Raw genomic sequence first — 22,973 nt, 5'->3', positions numbered from 1 at the left:
CGCGGGGCCGCGTGGCGGTGTCACCGACCAGGCAGGGGGGAGGGGCGAGGGGCGAGGGCTGATGATGATCATCTCGTTGAGCAGAGTCCCACTCTCCATGCGAACAGCGCTCCGCTCAATGATGATCGTCCAATTCCTTCCATCCCCGCCACTCGCACCATACCGCACCGAGGAATTTTTCTTTGCCGTTGAAATTGGAGATATTATTACTGTTTTGTGAATTGGTTTGAAAGAATTGCTTGCCTGCTACCTTAGCCTAGCCTACTATGATACCCTGTACTTGCTTTATCTTGATTTGTTACTTGGAAAGGGGGGTTATTTGTTTACCGTTTGGATTCTATTGTGTGAAAGACGACACAAATGATCTACATACACCATGTCTTTGTTACCTTCAACTCTCAACTCTTCCAATTTCCACAATACCAATACAAACATATAGTCATATTAGCGAAATCTACCACACTACCACACTACCTACCTACCTAAACAGTAGTAACTACATTACCAAGTAAAAAGAAACAAGCAATGCAATCAAGCTCTGCAGACCACTTCAAACTCAAATCACTTAATCTCCATCCCCATCATCCCATCTATCTCAAATCAAACCCCTACCTACCTACCTACCTACACACATACATACAAATAATAACCACCAACCAAGTAAAATCTAAAAACTAATAACCCCTCACCCGAAACCCATCCGGCATGCAAAGAATGACAGATCCTTAAGCACAATGATGCAATTAATCCCCAGATTTCAACCCCAATTCCAATTCCCGATTTCAATTTCCTTCCCCCCTTCTTCATCCTGTGACAAACATACATACATACACACATACATAATCCATGCGCCGTGCCAATCGTAATGTAAATCCCGAGAGCCTAAACGCTAATCTTCTCCCCCCGGAAAGAAAAAGATAGGGAGAGAGAGAGACGGGCGGCGGACAGGGAGGAAGGGGATCATCGGCTGGGATACTACTTACTTACTTACTGTGGAGTGTAGTAGATACGAACATATTACTTATTCGTTATTACTGTACTTGCTTACTGACTGAAGGAGGAAAGGAACGAATGGACTAATTGGGGTTCAGTGTACTGCGTTGGTGCTCAAGCCACGCGCGCGTTATGGTCCGGGGCTGATAAATACTATAGTACTAGATAGATAGATACAGTAGGGATGGGCTGGGACGCGGGATGATCCCGCTTGTTCGGAATGTGGTGGTTTAATGGTTTGTTTGTTTGTTTCAGGTATTGCTAGTTATCTGTCCTATCTATCTTAAACTATTTGACTTATCTGAGTGGTTTTGGTAGTATTACTTTCTTTGGGTTTTGGAGATTTAATTTGAAGGGGTAGGTAGGTAGGTACTGTGGTGAGAGAATAGCATGGTCCTATTCTCTCATTTTCGCTCTCCAATTTTTTTTTTTCCTCTTTCTCTCTGCTACTGCTCCTTCCTGCCCCTGCTGCTGCTGCTATTATTACTGGTAATTCTGGTCTTAAACGCTGGGCAAAAGAACTAAGAGCACCGGTTCTCAAGCTAGCTCTGACTAGCGTTAAGCGGAGTCCCAAATGTGAGTACTGAGCGTACTCCCTGTTGGGTTAGTAGCATGTAGATACTGAGTCCCTACTAACTGTAATTGTCAGTAGGTGGTAGGTTTTAGTTGGTTGGACTGGTGTCTACCCCGTAGTTCGTGTAATGCCTAAACCCCGTAATTCCTGGGATTTTTTCTCCGTATTTTGGCGCCAAGGAGGGGGGGAAAGCTGAACCCCCCCCTCTCGTCTTCTTTCCTCTATTCCTTTTCTTTTTATTCCCCCGACTTTTGAGCGTGACGACAACCACAAGCAAACAACGACGGTAAAGTCCGTATACTAGGTATTACATGGGGGGTCCGTCCACGGACCTTTTACCCCTCCATTGTTTCCTTTCCCTTTGCCACCCACCCCTCTTCCTCCTCTTCCCCCTTACAGTGATGGGACATTAGCCTGGTTGCCTGTAACACGGACACGTAAGTGTGAGCAAAGTACTCCGTAAGTACTTTGGCGTTGCCCCGCATGAGAGACGCCGTGATCGGATCGATGGCAGTCGTCTTGTCACGCTTGTGTTGTATCAGAAGTTCAGAACCCGATTCGAACCCCGAGCGAGTCAGGGACAAGCAAGTCAGCCGTCTGGGACAACGGAGATCACTCACATTAAACTAGCTTTTGCTTTTGCAGACTAAGATAGTTAGTTAGCAAAGAGAGGAAATTCACGCTGGATTACCTAATGGAGGTTGTGACGGGCGGCCCTTCAAGCCACACCCGAAAGATTGCTTGACCGACCCCTTTTGTGGTGTCGGCAATGGTGGGTGTCGCTGATCAGTGGGTCGTGGCTCATTTCAGTCGTGGGTTTGGCCTCGTTTCATCGTCTCGTCTACTTTGCTCGGGGTCCACCGTGCTATGGTGCTAGTATCGGGGTTAGCACTGAGCGAGCGATGGGAGGAAAACACCTAAAGGGCAGAAGGGGGCGATGAGGGGACGGGAGAAAGCCTCAGGATTGGCTTACTGCAATGGGTGGCTGTGCGCTGGAGAGCTCAGATAATCAACTTGATGGTGTCACCCAGGGTGAAGGCATCATGTGCGCGCATATGTGCGTGGTACTGTATAAAACCTCAAGTATTGCAGAACGGTCTGCCCGATGTCATGGTCGGCAGACGATTTATCCCATGGTCACCGTGTCAGCGGAAATGTCAGATAATCCCCGAGTGAGCCTCGATAGGTGACAGGAATGGCATTGCCAATTGCGATCCAGTCGGTGGCCGCTATGTCCCATTGCATGTGACAGGTAGAGCTCGTTCCTCAGAGCTCCGTTCCATGGTAGTTGTCTGAATCTAGTGAGTTGTTGTCCTGAGGAATCGAGGGCGATCGACCGGATCTCCCAATTCGGCCAGTCTCAGACAGGAAGGTAAGTCATGACTTCGAGATTCAGTATCACAGCAACGTTACGATCCAAAGAAACTAAGCAATAATCTTAGGTTTTCGCTCCACAGCAGAACAGCGATTACGCCCCGTAGCTACGATCACAAGAGATCCCATCTTCACATTATCGGGGTCCCACGCAGACATGGAATAGGTCGTAGTGTTCAATAGTCCGCAGGCTACTGTGCTGCTCATGTATGTAATCGGTAGGCGCGACCAGGCACGGAGCGACAGGACATTTTAACCTCCTCGTACGGCAGTGACACGATCAAAGCTTAGTCGTCCACGCGACCGAGACCGGTAAGTAAGTAATCCACCAGGAACATTCAGCGTCTTCCCTGATCGGGAATATGAAGATTTCAAGATGGTTCCATCTCAAGTGGAGAGAGAGATCTTGAGCCAGCCACGACGGATAGCATCCTCTAGTCTAGCTTCAATTTTTTTAGGTCCCCGGGATCCCGATGGGTCACGAATTCCTCGATCCCTTCTAGATTGTTCGCCTGGTTGGGTATGGAGTCATCAACGAGTATTTGCTAGTGGGAGATCCTACCAGAGCCGCGGGCCCGTGGGCGGAGGGCGAGGGCGAGGGCGAGGGCGTGCCTAATCACCAACTAAAGTCTACTATGTTGTATGGGTCGATCGTCCGACTATCGATTTTTAGCGGAGTTTCTGGGGGAAGGTAAGCTAGATAGTTTGTGATCTGCCGCCTTGATCGTGACTCAGCCAGGCTTAATCAAATGGACAAACACACACTCAAATCATTCACACTCATAGGCGAGATCTAAGGCGACTGAAGCAGACAACCACCTCTACTTGATTCGGAAGAGTCAAGCAAGGCCGCGGCGCGGACAGATTAGACTCGGATTGCAGCGGCTTATCTCGGCAGTTTAATCCAGTGCCTGGCGTTTTAGAGTGGCTTCCCTGATAACTCTCTCTCCCTCTCTCTGTTCTACATTTCTTTTTTCCCAGCTGTAGGTTCCCGTAAATGGGATCCGATGACATCCTCATCCACTTTCAGCCCTCCCCTATCCTATTGCTCCTAGTCTCACCTCACCAAACCACATTGGTCGCAGCGGATACCGGAGCCTGACGCCTGCTGCCCGGGCGTTGGTTGGTGTCTCCCGTCCAACGCTTCCCGGTGACTGACCAGACTTTCTAACAATACACGGCCAGCTGCCGTGTGACATTCTTTTGGATGTATCGCTCAGCGCCGGCGGTGACTGGAGTGGCAAGGTTTCGATGCATGGAGTGGACAGGTACTCCCGGGCGGCAAGACCACCGGACCTACTTAGGCGATGATTGCGACTGTTGTTGGAAATGGATACCTCATATGCAGGTGGCTTCAGGGATCTTCCCGGCCGAATCTGGGTGGTCCCAGAACCGAATCAAGGGGCAAGGCTGGATCCGACTGGGGAGACGCAAGTTGTTGCTCAATAGGCTGCTCGAGAAGCTCACTTGCTTGGGTAGTTACTCTGGCTGGTCTGCTGTTGCTGCATTTCATTTCGTTTTGATCTCTGCTGCGATGCATTCCTGGATGACTACCATCTGTGGAGACATGGGCTGAGACCGAGACAATTAGCCCGAGCTTACTAGTGCAGCAATGAGGAGAGGCCTGATGAAAGAGAAGGGAAAGAGGTGGGGAGAGGTCGAGTCCGGGTGAAGATGCTGCAGTCTTTGACCTTTCATGATCAGACATGAGACAAGTCCGACTGTGTAACTCCACATCCCCATTTCAGGGCTGAGGTTATTCTATTTTTGCTTGCAGTGCTGCTTACTTAGTATGATGAAGGTGAGCCAAGGGGATGCGAAGGGAAAGCAGAACAAAAAAAGAAACATCTGTTTCCGTATCGCATCAGCTGTCTGCTAACATAAAATTAGATCTCTACTTATTTTGGTTGGCTGCCCTTCTTTGAGGGGAAATATTTCTGGCCACCGCAGGGCTGACCGATGGCGAGGATGAGGATGAGGATGATATTAACGGAAAAGCACAATGCCATTTGCCTTTCAGGGCGATGCAGGGCGGATGGTCCACCATCAACTCTTTTTTTTTGGTTTTCCCGTCAGCAGCAATTCTTGGTATTTTTCTAATTAATCTATTTGTTTTATATTTTTATTCGAGACCAATTTTTTCACTTGATTGACTGGACAGGACAGAGACCTTGTTGTTGTTGTTGTTGTTGTGGCTGCCCTGAGATCTGGCGGTGTAACCCTGTCCGCCAAGCGTGACGTACTCGAGTGTATTGGAATGAAGGCGGCGGATGAAGAGGAAAAGGTGTGATGAGTGATGAGTTATGAGTCCGTGGAGGTCATTTTGGAGTTGGTGTTGAAGAGTGCCATTGAAGGAAAGGGCTGGATCCATGATGTTGGGTTGGGTTTCTGTTGTTGGGGACTGTGTCCATTCTCATCGTCATTTACTTTCCGATCTTTACCAATCAATCATTGCAGCTTTAACTCGAGGATATAGTACTTCGAGTTGTCTCTCTCACTGCTTCTCTACTAGTAGTCTAACAGTACTTTTTTCCTGGTGCTACATGAGGAGTACCGGCTGCTAGTTAGTTCAATCACGCAGCAGACTATGTGAAGAAATCATTAACTTTCTTGCTACAAATAGAAATCTCTCAATTAATTCATCGTCAACTTACTGGCTCTGATTGACAGAACTGGCTGACTGAATGACTGGTTTTTAGTTTATGCCCAGCAAGTCAGTCAGCCATCATACAGCAACTAATCAATTAATCAACTAACTATATTTACTTTTTCTTTTCTTTTTTTCAGTTCAATTCATTTCTTTTCTCCCCCATCTCCTCATTCAATCATTCTTTTACTCATCCACTAACTACTGTACTTACTTCTTTCTTTTTCCTTCTCATCTGGTTTTTTTGGCTCCATCACTTTATTCGGCCACTCAAGCTCAATAGTGAGTCTCCATCTTTTCTTATCCATCACTGTTGATCATGCATGACATATCATCATCAGCCTGCTTGGGCCCCGTCCTCTTTCGATCCCTCGACTGCGATCACTACCACCACTACCACCACCTTCTCCTCCCAACTGCCTCTGCCACTGCTCCCAAATTGACCCATCCCAGTCTCCTCCAGGCATCAGGCCCGGAATTCCCTCGCAAGCTCTCCAGCACCAACTGCGCCCCCTTTTAATTCGTCAGCGGATGCATCGGTGGCTTTCGTCTATTTTCCTTCTGCTTCCTGGCCTCGTTCCACTAATCTTATCCTCACGGGTCCTACTATCCTCTCCGTTTCCACTCCCTCGGACATTCTTCCTGTCTTTGCTATTCTTATTCTGGCCCTCCTTACTCTACCTGCTGCTGCTTCAGCACTGGCCTCAACACTTTTCGCCTTCGGTGGGCCGCTTTCGATGTAGGAGGTCGATCAACCCTCGGGCGCTTGTCTTCCAATCTTGACATAAAACCCACGAAGCACTGGTCCTCGATCTCTTACATTTTCCCTGTGGATCTGTTTCTTTTCTTCAAACCGTATCTGATTGTTCTGAATAGCGACCGGGGTCTTTAAGGACGAATCAGTAAGCATAATCCCCTTGGGCATCATTGGTCATACTACCCGGGTGTGAGACCGTCAGACCAAACCCCGATACTTATATTCTAGCGTCTAGGTCACTACCCCCCTGCTAACCGAGTCCATCCTGCGCATTGGAGCTTAAAATCATCGGAAATAGTTCTTTTGTCAGAAGATCACAGGCTTTAAGCTCACGGGGTCCACCTACTCTTCATCCATTCTCCGAGCACTCAGGGGATCTGACATATCGATCCCTACTATACCACACTATCATGCCTTTCCCTCCACGCGAGAAGGGCCGAATGGCAAAATCCGGAAGGTCAGAAGAGGAATTCGTTCTATTCCTCCAGGGAGTATGTCTCACACGTGGTACATCCTATACACGCGACCATGTCTAACCCTGAGTGCAGATACCGGCGCACTGTCGCTGGCAAGAGCTCAAGGACCTAGTCCGCCAGACAGCCTTACATATCCGTCAGGCCGTGGTCTACGATGACCAGCATGGATTCCCAACCGGTCTTGGCCAGATCATTGTGAAGAACGAAGATGAAGCATGGCGAACCTACCGTGCGTCATGGAACCCAGATAGTCAGAAACTAGCTGACAGTGTGCTTCTAGATAGGCTTTCTACCAACGGCTGGGAAGGCCAGAGCCTGGTTGTCACATTAGCACGAACCAGCTCACCTACACGACCAATTGCCGGGCCTACGAAGAGTCCAACTTGCGTGATCCCGCCCAACTATGTACCAGGCTACTCGACTCCGCCACGATCAACACAAAACATGGCAGTGCCTCCGTCTCCCATTTCCCCCGAGTAAGTACAGGAAGTGCATCCCCTTCTTCCTCAGGCGACGACTGACAACTCATAGACCCATCCTATCCGGCAGTCCAAACTGCCCGACATATCCAGCCACTGATTACGGCCCCATGGTCAATCCCCTAGCAATGCCTCAACAGCCTTTCATGCCTTTCCCCACAGATCCAGTCACACAACAGCCCATAACAGGCATCCCACCGTCGCCCGCTCCTCTCCGCCACTCCTTCGGCGACGCTTTTGCTGTTCCCTTTCTCCCCACATATCCTTTCACGACCACGCCACCGTTCCCTGAGGCCCCAGCACATGGCGGCTTTAGTCTACCCGGACGCCGGGCCCACATGTCCGGCAAAGCTTCCTACGGCTACAACCCGGCGTTCGCGCCGCAGATCTACCACACCGGGGGCCCAGGCCCCCGTTCTTCCCCACGACGGACTATATTCGTGCAGAACCTCAGTCCCACCACCACCGACAAGCTCCTCCGCGCCTTCATTGAAGAAAGCGGCGCCACTGTGGAGCAATCAGAGGTGTCTACTGACCCTGACACCGGGCGCTGCAAAGGCTTTGCGCGGGTAACCCTGCGCACAGCGGATGAAGCCAAGCGTGTTGTAGCGCAGTACAACGGCATTAACTTCATGGACGCGAAAATCCGCGTCAAGATTGACCGGAGTCTCCATCTCGCGTACAGCCTGACCCGCGACAGACACACCGGTTCGGTTCCATTGACCAACGCGAACGGCCCGGTCGCAAAGAACCAAGGACCATATGGTCCTGGCAACAACAGCCCGAGGTCATCGTCGCTGTCTTCGTCGACTTCAGCGTCGTCCAAATCGGGCGAGCACTGCGGGCCTCTGGTTGTTAATGGATCGAATACTGGAACTAAAGCAGTGGCTACTTAGCTGCATGTCTCTCTTCCTCTAGTTCTGACGAATTGACTTCTAGCTACTATTGATATACTACAGATATATTATCATCATCAATATTTACTGCAGAGGGTAAGGCCGGGATAGAACGGGATCATGGGGTTGGGTTCACTATTATGTTTGATGTGCTCTGGTATTGGATGTGATCATATTTTATATGTGCATGATCTTATTTCTCATTTCCTTCTCCTTATGTGTGCGAGGTGAGGGTTTTCCAATGACTTTTCAGAGTGAGATTTACGGCGTGCGTCGAGGGGGCGTTAACGGGGTTCACTGAACACACTTACTCAACACATACATTGACATAGATGGAATGAATTAGTTACTTCTATTGAATCAAAGCAAACCCAATATTTGGAATGAAAACACGGCATGATGCATTCAATCAATTTCATCATTTCACTCATGAGTCATCCATCTCATCTCATCTCATCTCATCTATCTGACTGACTGACATAGTCAAGTCAGCCTTAAATAACATGGTCAATCAATCAATCAAAAAAATCAACATCTCCAAGTAAAATACATCCCCATCTCCGTCGATCAACCAATCGACTCTCCTATATGCTTTCTTTTTCCTTTTTCTCTTTCTTTTCCCATCTTTTTTCCTCATGTCTCAGTCAGTTCCATCAATGATATCATGCTCTCATAACAATCAATAATACATACAGTAATGGTAGTCAGTGGGTTAGGTTAGTAGGTTAGTTATCATGAGAAAGGTAAAAACAACAAAACGCCAGAAATTGTTCAAAAAAAAAAATTGACAGAAAGGGAAAAGGGAAGAAAGCGTAAAATACAAGTACAAAAGGGGTAAGTACGAGACGTCTCAATTAGGTCATCGTTAGATCCGGCGCGTACGTGAGAAAGTGAAAAGGGTAGTATATGTAGCGTAGTAGGTTCAGGTAGGGAGACGGAAAGACGGACGGCCGGACGGGGACGGACACATTAGTCCCAATTCGGAATATTGTTTTGGGTCTGGGTCTGGGTCCGGGTCCGTGTGGTGGTAAAGTAGTAGGTGGCGAATTCGGTGGGTTAGATGGTAGGTGGTAGGTAGGTAGGGTTGGTTTTCGTGGCTAGCTAGCTGGCTGGCTGACTAGCTAGCTGGAAAACAGGGAAAAGAAAGAAACGTGATGCCATCATTTGGCATGGTCGATTAATTCAGCGTACAGCGGCTCGGGGATCTTGCGGACGATAAGGACCGTCAGGGCGATGATCTCTTTGGCGTCTAGTGGTGGGAAGGATCGGAGGATTTTGTTGGGACTGTGGATGGGTCGTTAGCGCTGTTACCTCACTTCACATGTTCTCTGAAATGTCTGCTGCGGGCTTTGTTTTGGGTTTGGGGGCTATCATATCGTGCCCAGGAGATTTATTCTCCCAGAGGGAGCCTTGTGTCGGGGCTGTGTTCTGAGGGGATGTGATTTGTCTTGTTTATTCCCGTTTTTGTTTTGTTTTTGGTGGTATGGTATTGCTTTTTCGAGGGGACGAGGCGGACGAGGAAAAAGAAAACATGAAAAGGGGGAATGAACAAGGGTAGGTAAGGGGAAAGGCAAAGAAAAAGAAGAAAAAAAGAAAACATACCTCGGACTTTCCAGGATCGTGTCCCTCATTCGAATTAATTGCGCCACGATACACAAGATATTTAGATGTGTTCCGTACGCGAACAAAAAGTCCCAAAGATGAAGCACTTCCGGAAGAGGAGGCGTGCACGCGCAGAGGGTCAACACCGATGGAAATGCATACAGTTTCGCCTGTAGGCCCTTAGAGAAGAGGTACGCCGCTAGTTTGGGCTCAACGATCTCTAAACATTGATCGACCAAGCGCAGTCCTCGATGAACCCCATCCATGGCGCCGCGGATGTAACCCGGACATTCGCGTGTAATAAACGAGTGAAACAGGGCAAAGGCCTCGACTTCGCTGCGGGCGGCGTAGAGGAATGGAGCGCAGAGCACATTCATGCCTTGGACGTAGATCGCTGATTCATTTGTAATCCCGCTGCCGCCGCCGCGACTGCTGGCAACACTACCTGGTGTTCCAGATGGGGAGGGCTCTTCTTCAATACTCGGAGGTGTGTTGATCAAAAGCTCAATCTCTCGGAGACGTGACGAGGGACGCGATCGCGATCGGTATTTATTCTTTGCATCGTGAAGTTTCCATGCGACAGCATTGAGAAGCCGGATCAGGCTGGCTTCCGTAACGCGGCGTTTGAATAGGGGGTCTGTGGCCATCGTGCGGAATGTGTCATTGCGGATTTTGGTGTAGGCTGGGGAGCGACCACGGTGGATGAGGGAGAGGTATTCGTCGGTTGGAACAGGAGAAACATCGAGAAGGACGAGCCAGAGGTAGATTCGGTAGGTGGACTGTCGCGATAGTGTTAGTGAACGTGTTGCTCTTGATTCCACGAGGGGCAGAAAGAGCACGAGGGGGGCGGGCTACATACCATGCCATCCGCGTCTGCTTCAACTCGTGTCGAGAGAACGAGGTACCGGAGCTCCTGGAGACCCTCCTGAAGGTTGCCCTGGTGCGGACCGTCCCGGAGGAGAGTCTCCAAGACCGAGCGCTTGATTCCAAACCCAGAACCCGTCTTTCTAGCCGATCGCTTTTGAGTTCCTATCGCAGGGGCCTCCCGAGACGAGGCATCGCTGTTGGAGCGCGCCCGGCGTTGCGAGCGCAGTCGCACGGGCGAGTCCAGCTGAGGAGGTTGGGCGAGCTCCTCGGCGCCAGCAGACAAGCGCCCCGACGGCGGATGATGAGCAGAAGAAGGTGGGTGAGATGAGAGGATTTGGTGAGACTGGATCTTGCGCAAGCCTCGCATGGTCCGCGGTGAAGGTGACCCAGCCAGAGCAGCGAGATTAAGCTGGGCCTGGGTGGGATGGAAGGACGAGGGAGAAGGAGAGGACTCGGAGGGCGCCATGCTGGGCTGGGCTGGGCTGGGCTGGAGGAGTGGAGGGAGAGAAAGAGTGGGCTCTGCTGCAGGTGTGACGGACAGACGCTCGATTGGATCAGCAAGGATTGGGGTTGGGGGTCTGCATCTGGCGCAGAGATACAACCATCTTCCTTGAACGTGGAATCAAAGAAGGACAGGAAGATGATCCATGAATATTATAGTGACAATAATGATAGACAAAAAAAAAAAAAAAAAAAAAAAAAAAAAAAAAGGATCTTGGAGATATTTATACCACGTAAGAGTAAGTAATAAGGGTTGGGAATGGGGGAGAATGAATGGTTGGAGAAAAGAAACGACGCCGGACGGATGCAAGAAATCAATGGCTTCTTAGGGGGTTCTGCTGCAGCTTGGGATCATCACTAATTTTTAGTGTCTCTCTTCTTCTCTCTTTCTCTCTCTTCAGAGTTTCAATCTGATGGCGGGCCTTTTTCTGCCGACGGACGGAATGCGGGGACACGCGACGAAGCGAGCAAAAAAGCTCAGTTGCCATGGGAAATTCCTGGCCTTATTCCTCACGGGCCCACGAGTCTTGTCTTGTCTGGTTCTCGTTCTTCGCCCTGTCAACTTTAATTCCATCGTGACATGTTCCTGGCTGGCTGTCATGTTTAACTTTCCGCAGATGGAGCTGCCCTGAAAGGTATCTACATGGTGTTGCTGGTGTATTTGCTGTTGCTGTTGTTGTCTCTACGGAAATCCAAAATTGCAGGTCAATGGCTGCCAGAGCCAGTCGGGTTCCCTAACTATCGGTATCCCTCCTCATCCGAACGCCGTTACCGAACTATAAGCAATAATTCCCACTCCGCCGTTGCGGCTATCTACTAGGCGTCGCGGCGATTCGTCGATCCATTCTCTGTCCCTCCCATGATTCCACTGACAAAGTCCTGGTATCGGAATACCTCCCCCCTCTTTCCTCCGCCCGTTGCCCGAGCACCTTTCCCACCAAATGCTCGGCGCCCCGTAAACCCACTGAGTACCTCATTGATCTCCCGGTCGCTTAGTGGATGGTCTCCGTCCTCGGACGCTGTATGTAAGAGAGCATCGCGCAGCTCGTCGACATCGATCTGACCGCTATCGTCCTCGTCGAAGGCCGCTAGGGCATTCATGAGCTCTTGGCGGGAAGAAAGAGGGGCGAGCAGCTGTGAGAGGGTATTGAGAAAGGTGGGGAAATTCATAGTCTGGGGACCTCCCAGAGGGAAGAACTTGGAAATGGCAGTCGGGTCTTGGCCTGTTGAGCAGCGTTGCGTCAGTATCATATGTCATCGCCCTAAGATGATCGACTAGCTAGCTTTTAGCTAGCCTTCTTTTACATACCCACGTTCGTAAGCACATCCGCCACATCGTCCTTATCTACCAAACCATCGTTATCTCGGTCCAGGACTTGGAAGGCTTCTCTGATTTCCCGCAGTTGTGCCGGGGGAAGTTTGGCTGCTGCATCAGATGACGCCGCCATCATGTTCGTGGCTTTGGCTTCCATCAACGACGGCGACGAATCCGGGGCATTGGCGCCCCTCGTCGGCGAGGGGGGCGCCTCTCGTGTGAATCGGGGCTGCGCAATGGGACTCCTGGGCTTGCTTTTGGGCGATGAACCGTCATCTTCCTCGACTGTGTATGATTCCTTGAGTTTGCTCGGAGACTGGACCGGGGTGTATCCGCGACCGGGGGAACTGCCGGGGGTGCTTGAACGGCCCTGAGGAGGGGAGTTGGGCGTGGAAGGACGGCGAAAAGGGGAGGGTCGAGGGGAGCCAAATGATAATGGCGATGGCCTGAAGGGGGCGTTGGAGGAGACCTGTAGATACGGCGGTGAGCGGAGTGCGGAGGGAGGAAACTGGGAGGATGAGTACTTACCATGCTGGAGTAAACACTGTGGAGAATAAATATGACGATGATATGCAACTGTACAAAATTCCCTATCAGATTGGGAGTATCACACACAGCAAAGAAGGATCAAGAGGGGAAAAGATGGCAGGATAGAATGGGAGATGGAGATAAACCATTCATACATAGTTCCCAGAAGGGGAAAGGCAGCCAAACAAACAACAAGGCATCGGGGGTTCAAGTCGGGCCGAGACGGAGGGGGCACGTGCGGGGGCCCAAGAAAGGCAAGAAGCGGCAGTTGCTGCAAGTCTGAAGTTCCTTCAATCGAACTGCACGGAGAAAGAGATCCGATCATTGGCATCTTCTCTATTATTATCATCGATCTAAAATAGATTACTATCTGCTGGTCTAGATCTCATGGCCTAGATCTCCCGTGCCCATTGCACGTCCCATTGCAATTACTCTTACTTCCCCCTCAACTGCGTGCATTGAGGCCATGGCGGTCGGTGGTGCTGGTTTGTCTCCCGTCGCCTTTCCCCGCTGTGGAGATCATCGTCGGTGCGTGGGCTTTGGAGGCTCTCGTCCCCTTTCTTTTTCCCCTGAGTCTATCCCGAGTAATCCTCCGATCGACGAACCTCTCTCCCCCCCAAAGTCCGCCCTGGCTCATGATCCCCGACAATGACTGACAGTTCGACAGTATCAGTTGCCTGAGTCAGGTCGCCTCGGTTTTCTACTGGGATTAATTGATCGAGTATGCTGCTATTATCGTTATCCTCGTGCTCATTGTTCGCCGGTCCTCTGGAGCTATCACTTGCCACCCCCGATCCGCTCTCGATCTGAATGACCCCCGTGCCCACCTCGACCCCCTGTTCCCCGGCCAGAAAATGAGCATCTCACTTCCCTACCGACCTACTGACGATTCCACCCTCTCGCTTGCGGCCACCACCAATCCTTCCAAGGCCAATGGCCATCCCCGCCTCTCCCCTTCCCCTTCCATCATCCATCGGCGCACCCCCAGTAGTTCGGGGAACTCGGCGCGCCGTCGCTCGCTGGGCAATGGTCCCTCTGCTCTGTATCCCAAACCGCGACGATGCAAATCGCAATACCCCCGAGATTCGCCCGAGCGACATGTCGAATACATCCTCGTGGCCTCGTTCCACATTGACCGCGGCCCGATCATGGAGCATCAGTATCCCGCCGCAATCAGTGGCGATGAGAGCATGCTAGCAGAGCTGATGCTTCCCGATCAGACGCACGTTCGGAGCCAAGACTGGACAATCTTTTTCCTACATAAGGACACGAGCGCGGATGCCGATGAGGACGACGACGCCAGTACCGGCAAGAAAAAGAAGAAGAAAAAGAAGTCCCGGATAGGGGATGCGGAGAGCGGCGACGGGGATAGCGAGGATGTCGACGGGTCAACCGAAGAGGAGAGCAGTGACGAAGAAGAGGGTGGCGAGGGGCCACCCTTGATGTATGTGCTCAACCTTGTAAATACGAAGCAAGATAATTCCGTCAAGCGGTATGTCCTTCCATGGTTTTCCGGCTACCTAGTCAATACTGAACAATCACAGTGGTGCAGTTGTCAAAGCCATGGCGATTTGTACGCGACATTCTTTCCTACATATATATAAAGTAGGTTCACCCAGTACAGCGCATGTGATGGAGCTGACCGGCCACGATAGCCTCTACTTCTCCTGGCCCTGGAGGATTACTTCAAGAACCCCTACCCCGAGACGCTCGCATCGTTATACAATGCCGTGAACGCCATGGACCTGTCGTTGATGCCAAGGCTATCTCTTTTAGAACGACTGATCTTGCAGGCGAGCAACTGTAAGGATATGTTTATCGAGAAATTCGAGCAGATGATCCACCAGCGACAAGTTGAAGACGGCACGCCTTTCGACGACGACCCCCCGTCCCCGAAAAGGCCGGCCGCCCCTCGATACACGCTACCCCGAGATACCCACGAGTTTGAGTCTAAGATCGTCTACAACGACATTCCTATTCCTGTCAAGGTGCCAACGGTCATTTGGCCGGAGGTTGTGGGCGACTTTTCCCTGATCAAGCTCATCCAAATCTTTTCTGCTCCGCATGCGGCCTCGCCACAGCCTTTTCCCATCCACCCCCACCTCACCACAAGCGGACCTTTTACCCATCCGATCATTGTCCTCGTCAACGCTATGCTGACTCAGAAGCGTGTGATATTCCTGGGGCATAATCGCCCTTCAGGCGAGGTGGCCGAGGCAGTGTTGGCGGCGTGCGCCCTTGCGTCGGGCGGTATATTGCGCGGATTCACCAGACATGCGTTCCCGTACACCGATTTGACGAAGATCGATGATCTACTGAGGGTCCCTGGTTTCATTGCTGGCGTGACAAATCCTACCTTTGCCAACCACCCCGAGTGGTGGGATGTGCTGTGCGACCTGCCCACGGGCCGAATGAAGATCAGCAGCCACATCGAACCGGCCCCTGTTACCGAAGGACTTTTGTACTTCCAGCAGCAAGCCGCCATGAACCACCATCCACCGCCGAGTAACAATTCAGATCCCAGTGGAGACAATGTCTTTATGGAGGAGGTCCAGCGCAGCATCACCAACCGATACGGCGAGAATGCCATCCGAGCGAAGTGGCGCGCCTATATCACCAAATTCACCCGTGTTGCTGCTGCCTTCGAGGAGACGGTCTACGGGGCGTCCAATTTGTATGTTATCGGGCCCAACGAAGAGCTTTCGCCCGAAAGCCCAAGCGGCCTTCAGGCGGATCCGCTTGATCCGACAACGCTCCGCGGACACGGTTACGTGTGGCCAGACGAGGGCTCCAAGCAACGCGAGCTGATGGCGTCGGTGGCAAGGATTGAAGGCTGGCGGACGACGCGATCATATTACTCCTTTATTCAAGACATTGCAGCCATGTATTATCCCTCACGGCCGATTCAGAAGCCGGACCTGCATCATCATCATGACCGGCTACGGGCGCTGAGGCTGCCGCCAGCCGATGCGGGGGCGATCTACATCTCATTTGCGCATGCGGTCAAGGATTACGCAGGCATCTGCCAGCTTTTGACCGTGACTCCGGAGAACCAAGCGGGACTCTTCTACCTCGGCATGGGACTGTTCCACCCACACCAGCCGGTGCGCGAGGCAGCGGTCGATCTCCTGGAGCGCATTGCGGCGCATCCGGCAGGACGACACTTTTGGGCGCAGCTCAACCGGTTCACCAAGCTGGCCTTCTTCCGGATCAAGCGGGAGAGAGACGCATCAACGCAGAGCCCAGCGTCAGGCTTGGGGAGTGAGAGCTTCGGGCCTCAAAGCCTGGTAGGGGTAGCGCTGGGCGACAGTTTTCGACGCAGTTAGCAAACCGACAGTACCCCGATTATTCGTATCATGAAATATGTGACGACATGATATAGTGGCAACCACATTTTGATATTCTTCTGCACTGTTTGATATTTATTTGCCTACGGGCTGGATATACCTGGTTTTGAATAAGATACTATTTTATATTTCCATATACCTTCAAACTAAGCGAGAGTGGTGAATGAGTGAATGAGTGAGTGTAGATAAGAGAAATTAAAGTATAGACATTAGAATAGCCCTCCATATGTAACCCATAACCATATCACATCATATATTATCATACCCCCATCATCACCCATCCAACACTCCACCCTACCACCACCAACCCCAACCCCAACCCACCCCTCCAATCCTTCACACCACCAACACCACCACTACTAACCGTATCCCCCACGACCCCAATCGTAACATTAACATCCGCAAACCCCTCCCCACAAACCCCGTTCACGCCCCTCGCCGTAGGCAAATAACTCCCCGCCAGCGGCTGCCCATCCACACTCGCATACTCCTTATACACATTCAAAGTGGCCTGGAGACACTCATTACAAGTCGGCCAGGGCTTAGTCGAAATGGCACTCCCATACGGCACGAAATACACATCATAGTCGACGGCATTCGTGGTATTCGTAACCGCATCCACGAAACAATAGTTATTCGTCGTGGGGGACTGTAGGCACGTGGCGCGGTAGATGGGCGCGTAGACAATCAGATCTGTGTAGAGGGATACCACGGCTTGGTTTCCGGCGTTGTAGTCGTGCAGGCAGGTCGAGGATTGGAGGAGGGAAGTGGCGAGGGTGGTGAGGGCGGTGCTGCAGGTGGAGAGGTCTGAGGCGCAGGCGGTGTCGAGGATGGAAGAGGTGGTTGGGGCGGAGGTGAGGGCGTGGAAGAAGGAGGTCGAGTCGCGGAGGAGGAGGGAGATGGCGTGGCAGGTTGTTAGGGTCGTGTTGGTTAGGAGGGTGTGGAAGAAGGTGGAGCAGGTGGTTGTGGTGAAGTTGTTGGTTAGGGAGGTGTCGAAGGCGGTTGGGAATGAGGAGGTGGATGTGGAGGTGTTGTTGGTGGAGGTGGTGGTGCGGGGGTGGAGGGTGAGGGTGAGGGTGTCGTCGTTGGTGAAGATGTCTGGTGATAGTGATAGTTGTTGGTCTGTGGTGGTGGTATGTGCTGCGGAGTGATCCGCATTGACGATCTCTCCGCTGCTTATTTCTGCGTTGGATGGAGGCACGGATCCTAGTACGGATGGGAGGGCGAGTAGGGTTAAGAGAAGGAGTGATCGTTGGTGTTGGTGTTGGTGTGGTCGTGCTGGGCGTGCACGCGGCGTGTGGTAGATGGATACCATGGTGGTGATGGTCAATTGGATCTCCTCAATGAGGGACTAGATTTTAGATGAAGAGAGAGTGTGTATATAGACGGCAAAGAAATCCAAAGGAATGTGGTTGTCCAATTACATGGTCTTGGGATGGCTGCTCGGTGGAAGGGCAAGGGGGATGGATGGATAGACGGATGGAAGGACGGATTAGGGCACTTCAGGATGGGGGAGGGCAGCTTTAATCTAAACCATGAGGCTACTGTACTACAACGGGATCAATCACACAACGGGATTAGATCCATGGCACATTGTGGACAAGACACACGAGCAGGGTCAGGGGCGTGCCTGACGGAGTGAGCCGTGCGCCAAAGAAAAAACGGGCATAATTGGTATAGGCTGCTGGATGGAACAGTCGAGACTAGACCGACGGGCAAAGAGTCTGGACCCTCAGGGTTTATTCTTAGCAGGGCAACTGATTGGACTCCTTGCTCCTAGTACAAAGCAAAAGAAGGACTTTTCACAAGTCAATGAGCATAGCGGACAGTTCGGTTATTCTGCCTGTTGTGTTCTCGTCTGAAACTGGCGCCACCAGGATTAGCGTCACGACTGACTCGAGGAGTGTAACAGCTATTCTTATCACTTCGACCCAGAGAACTACTATTCAGATAGAAGACAGGAAAATAAACTGCCGGATGGGAAATCCCTTAATAAGATAAATCAAAAACTCCCGAGGGAGCACGGGCTGCACGCCGGCCCCGTGGGCCAATCAACAACGCGGCAAACCCAGGAGGTTCCACCTCGCCTATCGCCGACCCAAAGGAAGGAAAGACATCGAACTGTTCCCTTCCTTGCCCGCCTGCTCCTCTTCTTCTCCTCCACCCAGCTCCCCTTCATTTCATCATGTCCGCCGATCTTCTCGTCCCTGAGACCAGGGTCTTGGCTGTCGCCAGCCATGTATGTTTTCCCCCAACCACCATGGATGTACCCCCAATGGTACCTACCCCCAATGCATTGCTGACAAGGGTCTAGGTTGTCTACGGGTATGTGTCATATTTGATAACACCCCTATCTATCATGATGTCTCGTCGCATCCAATCCCTACCCATACTGACGGATCAGATATGTGGGCAATAAGATGGCCACTGCGGTCATGCAGCTCATGGGCTGTGATGTCGCCGCCTTGAACACAGTGCACTTCAGTAAGCTGGCATATATCATATATGTAATCACCCTACTAACAAAGTTTCAGGTAACCACACCGGTTATAGACAGTTCAAGGGCACTAGGGCCACGGCAGAGGAGATCACCGCGCTCTATGAGGGTCTCACGCAGAGTAACCTGCTTGATTTTGATGCCATGCTCTCTGGCTATGCGCCCAGTGCAGCTGCCGTTGAAGCCGTCGGGGCCATTGGCATAGATCTCCAGCGCAAAGCGGAAAAAAATCCCGGTTCTTTCTTCTGGGGTGAGCTGCCCTCTCTCTGTTCTATGTTATGGCAGTAATAACCATGCGCAGTCCTGGACCCCGTAATGGGCGACCAAGGCCGTCTCTACGTCAACGACGACGTCGTTCCCGCCTACAAGAAGGTCATCCGCCACGCAGACCTTATTCTCCCCAACCAATTCGAAGCCGAGTAATCCATCCCTTTATCCTTACTTCTGCTGCTCCCTCTAACCAAAGCAGAGTACTCTCTGGCATCAAAATCACCTCCCTCGCCACCCTCGCTGAAGCCATCACCGCCCTCCACGCCATCTACAATATCCCCCACGTGATCATCACCTCCGTGCAAATCGCCAGCCTCTCCGACTCTCCTCTCCCCAACACCCTCACCGTCATCGGCTCGACCACCCGCTCTGACGGCGCCCCGCGTCTCTTCCGCATCGATGTCCCCGCCCTAGACTGCTACTTCAGCGGTACCGGCGACATGTTCGCCGCTCTCACGGTAGCCCGCTTCCGCGAGGCCGTGTTCAATGCCGATGCAAATCTCCGCCACACTAAGTCGTGGGTCTCGCCTGACCATGTCCCTGCAACGGAGTTGCCCCTTGCCCAGTCTACCCGGAAGGTGCTGGCGAGTATGCACTGCGTACTGGAGAAGACGTTGGAGGCGAGAGATGCCGAATTGCGCGCTATTGTTCCGGATGAGGGCGAGAAGCTGCTCAGCCAGGAGGACCAGCAGAAGAGGGCGCATCTGCGAGAGAGCAAGGCGGCAGAAGTACGGGTGGTCCGGCATGCGCAGTATCTGCGGGAACCGGAGGTGGAGTTCCAGGCGAGTGAGTGGCGACGGGAGGATCTGCCGGCGCAGTTTCGTTGATCCTATCGCTAAATGGGCGGCGAATTGTTTGAGCATTCTAGATTAGTTATAGACGGGTGTTGATTATATACCACCAGTCATGATGAAATGCAGTGACGGACCAAACATAGATGACATCTATCTTCACATTCATGTAATTTTATTGTAATTGTATCCCAATTATACGGATATCATTCAGCCATACACGCCATATCTCTAACATAACCCTATTCAAAGAACCCCTAATTTAAACACCAGTACTTCCAAACCCACCAGCCCCACGAACACTCTCGGCCAATTCCTCCACAACCACAACCTCAGGGGTATAGATCTAACACCACATTACAATTAGCAATCGGCACCCCTCCACAACCATCCAAACAATAGAAGAAAAAGAATTGGGACATACCCTCTCCAAAACCAACTGCGCAACACGATCTCCCTCCTTCACCTCGAAATCCACATCCGAGTGGTTAAACAAAAGAACCTTGACCTCTCCCCGGTAGTCTGCATCGATGACGCCCGCGCCAGTATCAATGAAGTGCTTCGAGGCGAGGCCGGAGCGGGGGGCGATTCTGCCGTCTATACCACAACATTATCAGTTTTCGTCTTTTGTATATATAGTTATGGGTAGGTTGGTACGTACACGTCCCCTCCGGCACAGCAATAGCAATGCCCGTATCAACCAACGCCTTCCCCTTAGCAGGGATGACGGTCTCCTTGGCGCTGTACATGTCGTATCCGGCCGCGAAGGCAGAGCCGCGGGTCGGGGCGCGGCCCGTGGGAGTGAGCTTCTTCACTTGGAGAGGGGGGAGAGGGGTGCTGGTTGAGCCCATTGTGGATGATGTAGTTGTGTCTGTGGTATCGGTGTTGGGTTTGGTGCGTTTGGCAAGGGGAGAGGCGGGGAGGGAGGGGGGTTCGTGAGTTGTTGTTGTTGTAGGTTCGTTGGTAGTGGTAGTGGTGGGAGGAGGGGTGGTCTCCTTGGTCATTATCTGGGTGGTGTGTAGTGGGGAGGAAGAAAATTGGAGTATCCTTCTTCTTCGGCTGAAAAGGTGCTGAAGAGGTGTTGGAAATGCGGTGTGTTGTGTAAATCGACGAGATGCGAGGGCGAGGGCGAGGCCCTTCATAGTGGGTTCTTCTATTTTTTTTTTTAATTTGGGGTTGCTGGAATCGATTTGGGGGAACGCGTCTGGCGGTGAAGGGAGACGCGAGGCGCGTTTTAATGGGCTTGGCGGGTTTGGGTTGTTTGATTTGATCTTTGGTTCTGAATTCTGATACAGTCAGTGAGTTGGGGATTGGACTAAACCTAGATAGGTAAGGAATCCAGGATAGCCGAGGCTCCCCGCAGCGCCCCCTTCAGGTGAGCCGCGGGCCGTGGCTGGCTGGCTTGAGATCGGGGCTATCCCCGGGTTTTTGTTCCCATCCCCAGCGTGACTTGTTCTCCGCTTTTGCTACGTTTTATAGAAATTGGTGGTGCTGCATATAGTCTCACAGCATATTGTTGTTGTTGACGTTCGCATTGTCTTGGATATGGCTGGAGCGGTGCGCCAACCTATTGATGTTCCTTCTCTGGAACGCTATCTCAATCTCAATGTACCCGATATCAAGACCCCCTTGGATGTGAAGCAGGTATATGACGGCTCCTTTTTGATTTATTTCATCTGGTCACACACAACTTACACGCTACAGTTTGGCTTTGGCCAGTCCAACCCTACCTATCAACTCACCACCGCCGACGGCAGCAAATATGTCCTGCGCAAGAAGCCCCCGGGCAAGCTACTCTCCAAGACAGCGCACAAGGTCGAGCGCGAGTACAAGATCATCCATGCCCTAGGAAACACCGACGTGCCCGTCCCCAAAGCATACTGTCTCTGCGAGGACAGCAGCGTAATCGGCACCCCCTTCTACATCATGGAATTCTTAGACGGACGACACTTTACTGATCCTGCCATGCCTGGGGTCGACCCGGCGGAGAGAACCGCATTGTACGTCATCCCCTCCTCCCTCCCCCCTGCCTTTTCGGGATGATACAACCCGCCTGACGCGGCTACTGTTACATGGAAGCGGGAAGAAGAAGCTAACGACTGCAACCCCCCTACCAACAGATGGCAGGATGCGGTCCGGACATTAGCCAAATTCCACCGGGTAGTACCCCAAAAGGTCGGGTTGGAGAGGTTCGGAAAACCGACGGGGTACTATAATCGACAGATCGCCACCTTCACAGCAGTTGCACAGGCGCAGGCACAAGCCGTGGATGTGGAGACCAAGGAACCTGTCGGAGAGTTGCCTCATTTCATGGACATGGTGCGTTTCTTCGAAGACAAGACGACGCAGCCGCAAGACCGCGGCACGCTCGTGCACGGGGACTATAAGATCGATAATATGATATTTCACAAATCCGAACCGCGAGTCATTGGCCTGTTGGATTGGGAAATGGCCACGGTGGGGCACCCTCTGTCCGACTTCTGCAACCTCACTAGTCCCTTTTTCCTCGATGGGGTGGACCACAAGAAGGCAATGTTCGTCCCGAAGGTGGTGCCTGGCTTGCCCGCTCGAGAGGACTGCATCCGCTGGTATCGTGAGGTGTCCGGCTACGACCCCACTGGGGATATCCCATGGGGCGATGCTTTCTTCTCTTGGAGAAGCTCGGTTATTATGCATGGTATCAAGGCGAGATATGCCCTGAGACAGGCCAGTAGTGCCCGCGCTGCGGAATATGCTAGAAATACGGAGCCTTTTGCGCTGGAGGCCTGGGAACGGGTTAAGAAAGTTCAGGCCCAGTTGAGCCAAAAGGCCAGGCTGTAAACAATTAACTACTTGGTTTTCCTTGCCAGGGCAAACAGACATATATTAATTCATCCCTAGAACTTTTTACATTGCCTCACAAGGTCTAGCACCCTGAGTGGAGTAGATATCACGGCTTAGTTGTTTTCTGCCTTTCCCGTGGCATGACCACCCATGTATACTATGGACGGCAAGCCGGCACACAGACAGACACACACACAACACAACCATGGATGAGAAACAGCCTTGCCAGCCGGAGA

General features: G+C 51.8%; 10 protein-coding genes across 10 annotated transcripts; 4 read left to right on the top strand and 6 right to left on the bottom strand.

The window, feature by feature from the left end:
- Nucleotides 1–579: 579 nt before the first annotated feature.
- Nucleotides 580–956, bottom strand: BO87DRAFT_230713 (uncharacterized protein). The gene has a single exon (XM_025618762.1). It carries the CDS (start codon nucleotides 835–837, stop codon nucleotides 625–627), a length of 213 nt encoding a protein of 70 aa, XP_025482240.1. The 5' UTR covers nucleotides 838–956; the 3' UTR covers nucleotides 580–624.
- A 1,726-nt stretch (nucleotides 957–2,682) lies between these two features.
- BO87DRAFT_374453 (uncharacterized protein) lies at nucleotides 2,683–3,513 on the bottom strand. Its single transcript, XM_025622785.1, has 2 exons — nucleotides 3,010–3,513; nucleotides 2,683–2,939 (listed from the first exon to the last, which is right to left on the bottom strand). Exons 1-2 carry the CDS (start codon nucleotides 3,146–3,148, stop codon nucleotides 2,866–2,868), a joined length of 213 nt encoding a protein of 70 aa, XP_025482239.1. The 5' UTR covers nucleotides 3,149–3,513; the 3' UTR covers nucleotides 2,683–2,865.
- Nucleotides 3,514–6,755: 3,242 nt separating this feature from the next.
- On the top strand, nucleotides 6,756–8,589 carry BO87DRAFT_329847 (uncharacterized protein; the record flags this gene model as incomplete). Its single annotated transcript, XM_025620275.1, has 4 exons — nucleotides 6,756–6,836; nucleotides 6,894–7,050; nucleotides 7,102–7,297; nucleotides 7,353–8,589. The coding sequence occupies 4 exons, from the start codon at nucleotides 6,756–6,758 to the stop codon at nucleotides 8,194–8,196; spliced, it is 1,278 nt and encodes a 425-aa protein (XP_025482238.1). The 3' UTR covers nucleotides 8,197–8,589.
- A 767-nt stretch (nucleotides 8,590–9,356) lies between these two features.
- Nucleotides 9,357–11,131, bottom strand: BO87DRAFT_302906 (TBC domain-containing protein; the record flags this gene model as incomplete). The annotated part of the gene is made up of 3 exons (XM_025619225.1): nucleotides 9,357–9,480; nucleotides 9,799–10,577; nucleotides 10,658–11,131. 3 exons carry the CDS (start codon nucleotides 11,129–11,131, stop codon nucleotides 9,357–9,359), a joined length of 1,377 nt encoding a protein of 458 aa, XP_025482237.1.
- A 729-nt stretch (nucleotides 11,132–11,860) lies between these two features.
- Nucleotides 11,861–13,161, bottom strand: BO87DRAFT_374445 (putative calmodulin). The gene is made up of 3 exons (XM_025622784.1): nucleotides 13,010–13,161; nucleotides 12,476–12,950; nucleotides 11,861–12,389 (listed from the first exon to the last, which is right to left on the bottom strand). The coding sequence occupies exons 1-3, from the start codon at nucleotides 13,010–13,012 to the stop codon at nucleotides 11,983–11,985; spliced, it is 885 nt and encodes a 294-aa protein (XP_025482236.1). The 5' UTR covers nucleotides 13,013–13,161; the 3' UTR covers nucleotides 11,861–11,982.
- A 427-nt stretch (nucleotides 13,162–13,588) lies between these two features.
- On the top strand, nucleotides 13,589–16,489 carry BO87DRAFT_329839 (AFI1/MesA family protein). The gene is made up of 3 exons (XM_025620274.1): nucleotides 13,589–14,501; nucleotides 14,554–14,614; nucleotides 14,665–16,489. The coding sequence occupies exons 1-3, from the start codon at nucleotides 13,864–13,866 to the stop codon at nucleotides 16,333–16,335; spliced, it is 2,370 nt and encodes a 789-aa protein (XP_025482235.1). The 5' UTR covers nucleotides 13,589–13,863; the 3' UTR covers nucleotides 16,336–16,489.
- On the bottom strand, nucleotides 16,440–17,854 carry BO87DRAFT_414094 (uncharacterized protein; the record flags this gene model as incomplete). The annotated part of the gene is made up of 2 exons (XM_025626612.1): nucleotides 16,681–17,854; nucleotides 16,440–16,474 (listed from the first exon to the last, which is right to left on the bottom strand). Exons 1-2 carry the CDS (start codon nucleotides 17,669–17,671, stop codon nucleotides 16,440–16,442), a joined length of 1,026 nt encoding a protein of 341 aa, XP_025482234.1. The 5' UTR covers nucleotides 17,672–17,854.
- A 450-nt stretch (nucleotides 17,855–18,304) lies between these two features.
- On the top strand, nucleotides 18,305–20,065 carry BO87DRAFT_374443 (pyridoxal kinase). Its single transcript, XM_025622783.1, has 6 exons — nucleotides 18,305–18,595; nucleotides 18,671–18,681; nucleotides 18,761–18,840; nucleotides 18,891–19,103; nucleotides 19,155–19,272; nucleotides 19,323–20,065. The coding sequence occupies exons 1-6, from the start codon at nucleotides 18,542–18,544 to the stop codon at nucleotides 19,948–19,950; spliced, it is 1,104 nt and encodes a 367-aa protein (XP_025482233.1). The 5' UTR covers nucleotides 18,305–18,541; the 3' UTR covers nucleotides 19,951–20,065.
- A 3-nt stretch (nucleotides 20,066–20,068) lies between these two features.
- On the bottom strand, nucleotides 20,069–20,963 carry BO87DRAFT_374442 (dUTP diphosphatase). The gene is made up of 3 exons (XM_025622782.1): nucleotides 20,576–20,963; nucleotides 20,339–20,511; nucleotides 20,069–20,260 (listed from the first exon to the last, which is right to left on the bottom strand). Exons 1-3 carry the CDS (start codon nucleotides 20,916–20,918, stop codon nucleotides 20,177–20,179), a joined length of 600 nt encoding a protein of 199 aa, XP_025482232.1. The 5' UTR covers nucleotides 20,919–20,963; the 3' UTR covers nucleotides 20,069–20,176.
- A 400-nt stretch (nucleotides 20,964–21,363) lies between these two features.
- BO87DRAFT_414091 (phosphotransferase family protein) lies at nucleotides 21,364–22,781 on the top strand. Its single transcript, XM_025626611.1, has 3 exons — nucleotides 21,364–21,558; nucleotides 21,619–21,914; nucleotides 22,035–22,781. The coding sequence occupies exons 1-3, from the start codon at nucleotides 21,460–21,462 to the stop codon at nucleotides 22,732–22,734; spliced, it is 1,095 nt and encodes a 364-aa protein (XP_025482231.1). The 5' UTR covers nucleotides 21,364–21,459; the 3' UTR covers nucleotides 22,735–22,781.
- Nucleotides 22,782–22,973: the final 192 nt, after the last annotated feature.

Source organism: Aspergillus neoniger, assembly GCF_003184625.1.
Source record: "Aspergillus neoniger CBS 115656 unplaced genomic scaffold BO87scaffold_8, whole genome shotgun sequence".
Classification (NCBI taxonomy): Eukaryota; Fungi; Ascomycota; class Eurotiomycetes; order Eurotiales; family Aspergillaceae; genus Aspergillus; species Aspergillus neoniger.
This window is presented reverse-complemented; position numbering and strand designations above follow the sequence as displayed.

Excerpts from the sequence above, each read along its gene's own strand:
- BO87DRAFT_374453 (XM_025622785.1), bottom strand. The coding sequence starts at position 3,148 with ATGAGCAGCACAGTAGCCTGCGGACTATTGAACACTACGACCTATTCC. Across the intron at positions 2,940-3,009 it reads TTCTGCTGTGGAGCGAAAAC|CTTCCTGTCTGAGACTGGCC; the intron begins CTAAGATTATTG and ends GTCATGACTTAC.
- BO87DRAFT_329839 (XM_025620274.1), top strand. The coding sequence starts at position 13,864 with ATGAGCATCTCACTTCCCTACCGACCTACTGACGATTCCACCCTCTCG. Across the intron at positions 14,502-14,553 it reads CAAGATAATTCCGTCAAGCG|TGGTGCAGTTGTCAAAGCCA; the intron begins GTATGTCCTTCC and ends GAACAATCACAG. Across the intron at positions 14,615-14,664 it reads CTTTCCTACATATATATAAA|CCTCTACTTCTCCTGGCCCT; the intron begins GTAGGTTCACCC and ends CGGCCACGATAG.
- BO87DRAFT_374442 (XM_025622782.1), bottom strand. The coding sequence starts at position 20,918 with ATGACCAAGGAGACCACCCCTCCTCCCACCACTACCACTACCAACGAA. Across the intron at positions 20,512-20,575 it reads TGCTGTGCCGGAGGGGACGT|ACGGCAGAATCGCCCCCCGC; the intron begins GTACGTACCAAC and ends GTTGTGGTATAG. Across the intron at positions 20,261-20,338 it reads CGCAGTTGGTTTTGGAGAGG|ATCTATACCCCTGAGGTTGT; the intron begins GTATGTCCCAAT and ends ATGTGGTGTTAG.
- BO87DRAFT_414091 (XM_025626611.1), top strand. The coding sequence starts at position 21,460 with ATGGCTGGAGCGGTGCGCCAACCTATTGATGTTCCTTCTCTGGAACGC. Across the intron at positions 21,559-21,618 it reads CCCCCTTGGATGTGAAGCAG|TTTGGCTTTGGCCAGTCCAA; the intron begins GTATATGACGGC and ends TACACGCTACAG. Across the intron at positions 21,915-22,034 it reads CCGGCGGAGAGAACCGCATT|ATGGCAGGATGCGGTCCGGA; the intron begins GTACGTCATCCC and ends CCCTACCAACAG.
- BO87DRAFT_230713 (XM_025618762.1), bottom strand. The coding sequence starts at position 837 with ATGTGTGTATGTATGTATGTTTGTCACAGGATGAAGAAGGGGGGAAGG.
- BO87DRAFT_374443 (XM_025622783.1), top strand. The coding sequence starts at position 18,542 with ATGTCCGCCGATCTTCTCGTCCCTGAGACCAGGGTCTTGGCTGTCGCC. Across the intron at positions 19,104-19,154 it reads TCCCGGTTCTTTCTTCTGGG|TCCTGGACCCCGTAATGGGC; the intron begins GTGAGCTGCCCT and ends AACCATGCGCAG. Across the intron at positions 19,273-19,322 it reads CCCAACCAATTCGAAGCCGA|AGTACTCTCTGGCATCAAAA; the intron begins GTAATCCATCCC and ends TAACCAAAGCAG.
- BO87DRAFT_374445 (XM_025622784.1), bottom strand. Across the intron at positions 12,390-12,475 it reads GGATGTGCTTACGAACGTGG|GCCAAGACCCGACTGCCATT; the intron begins GTATGTAAAAGA and ends GCTGCTCAACAG.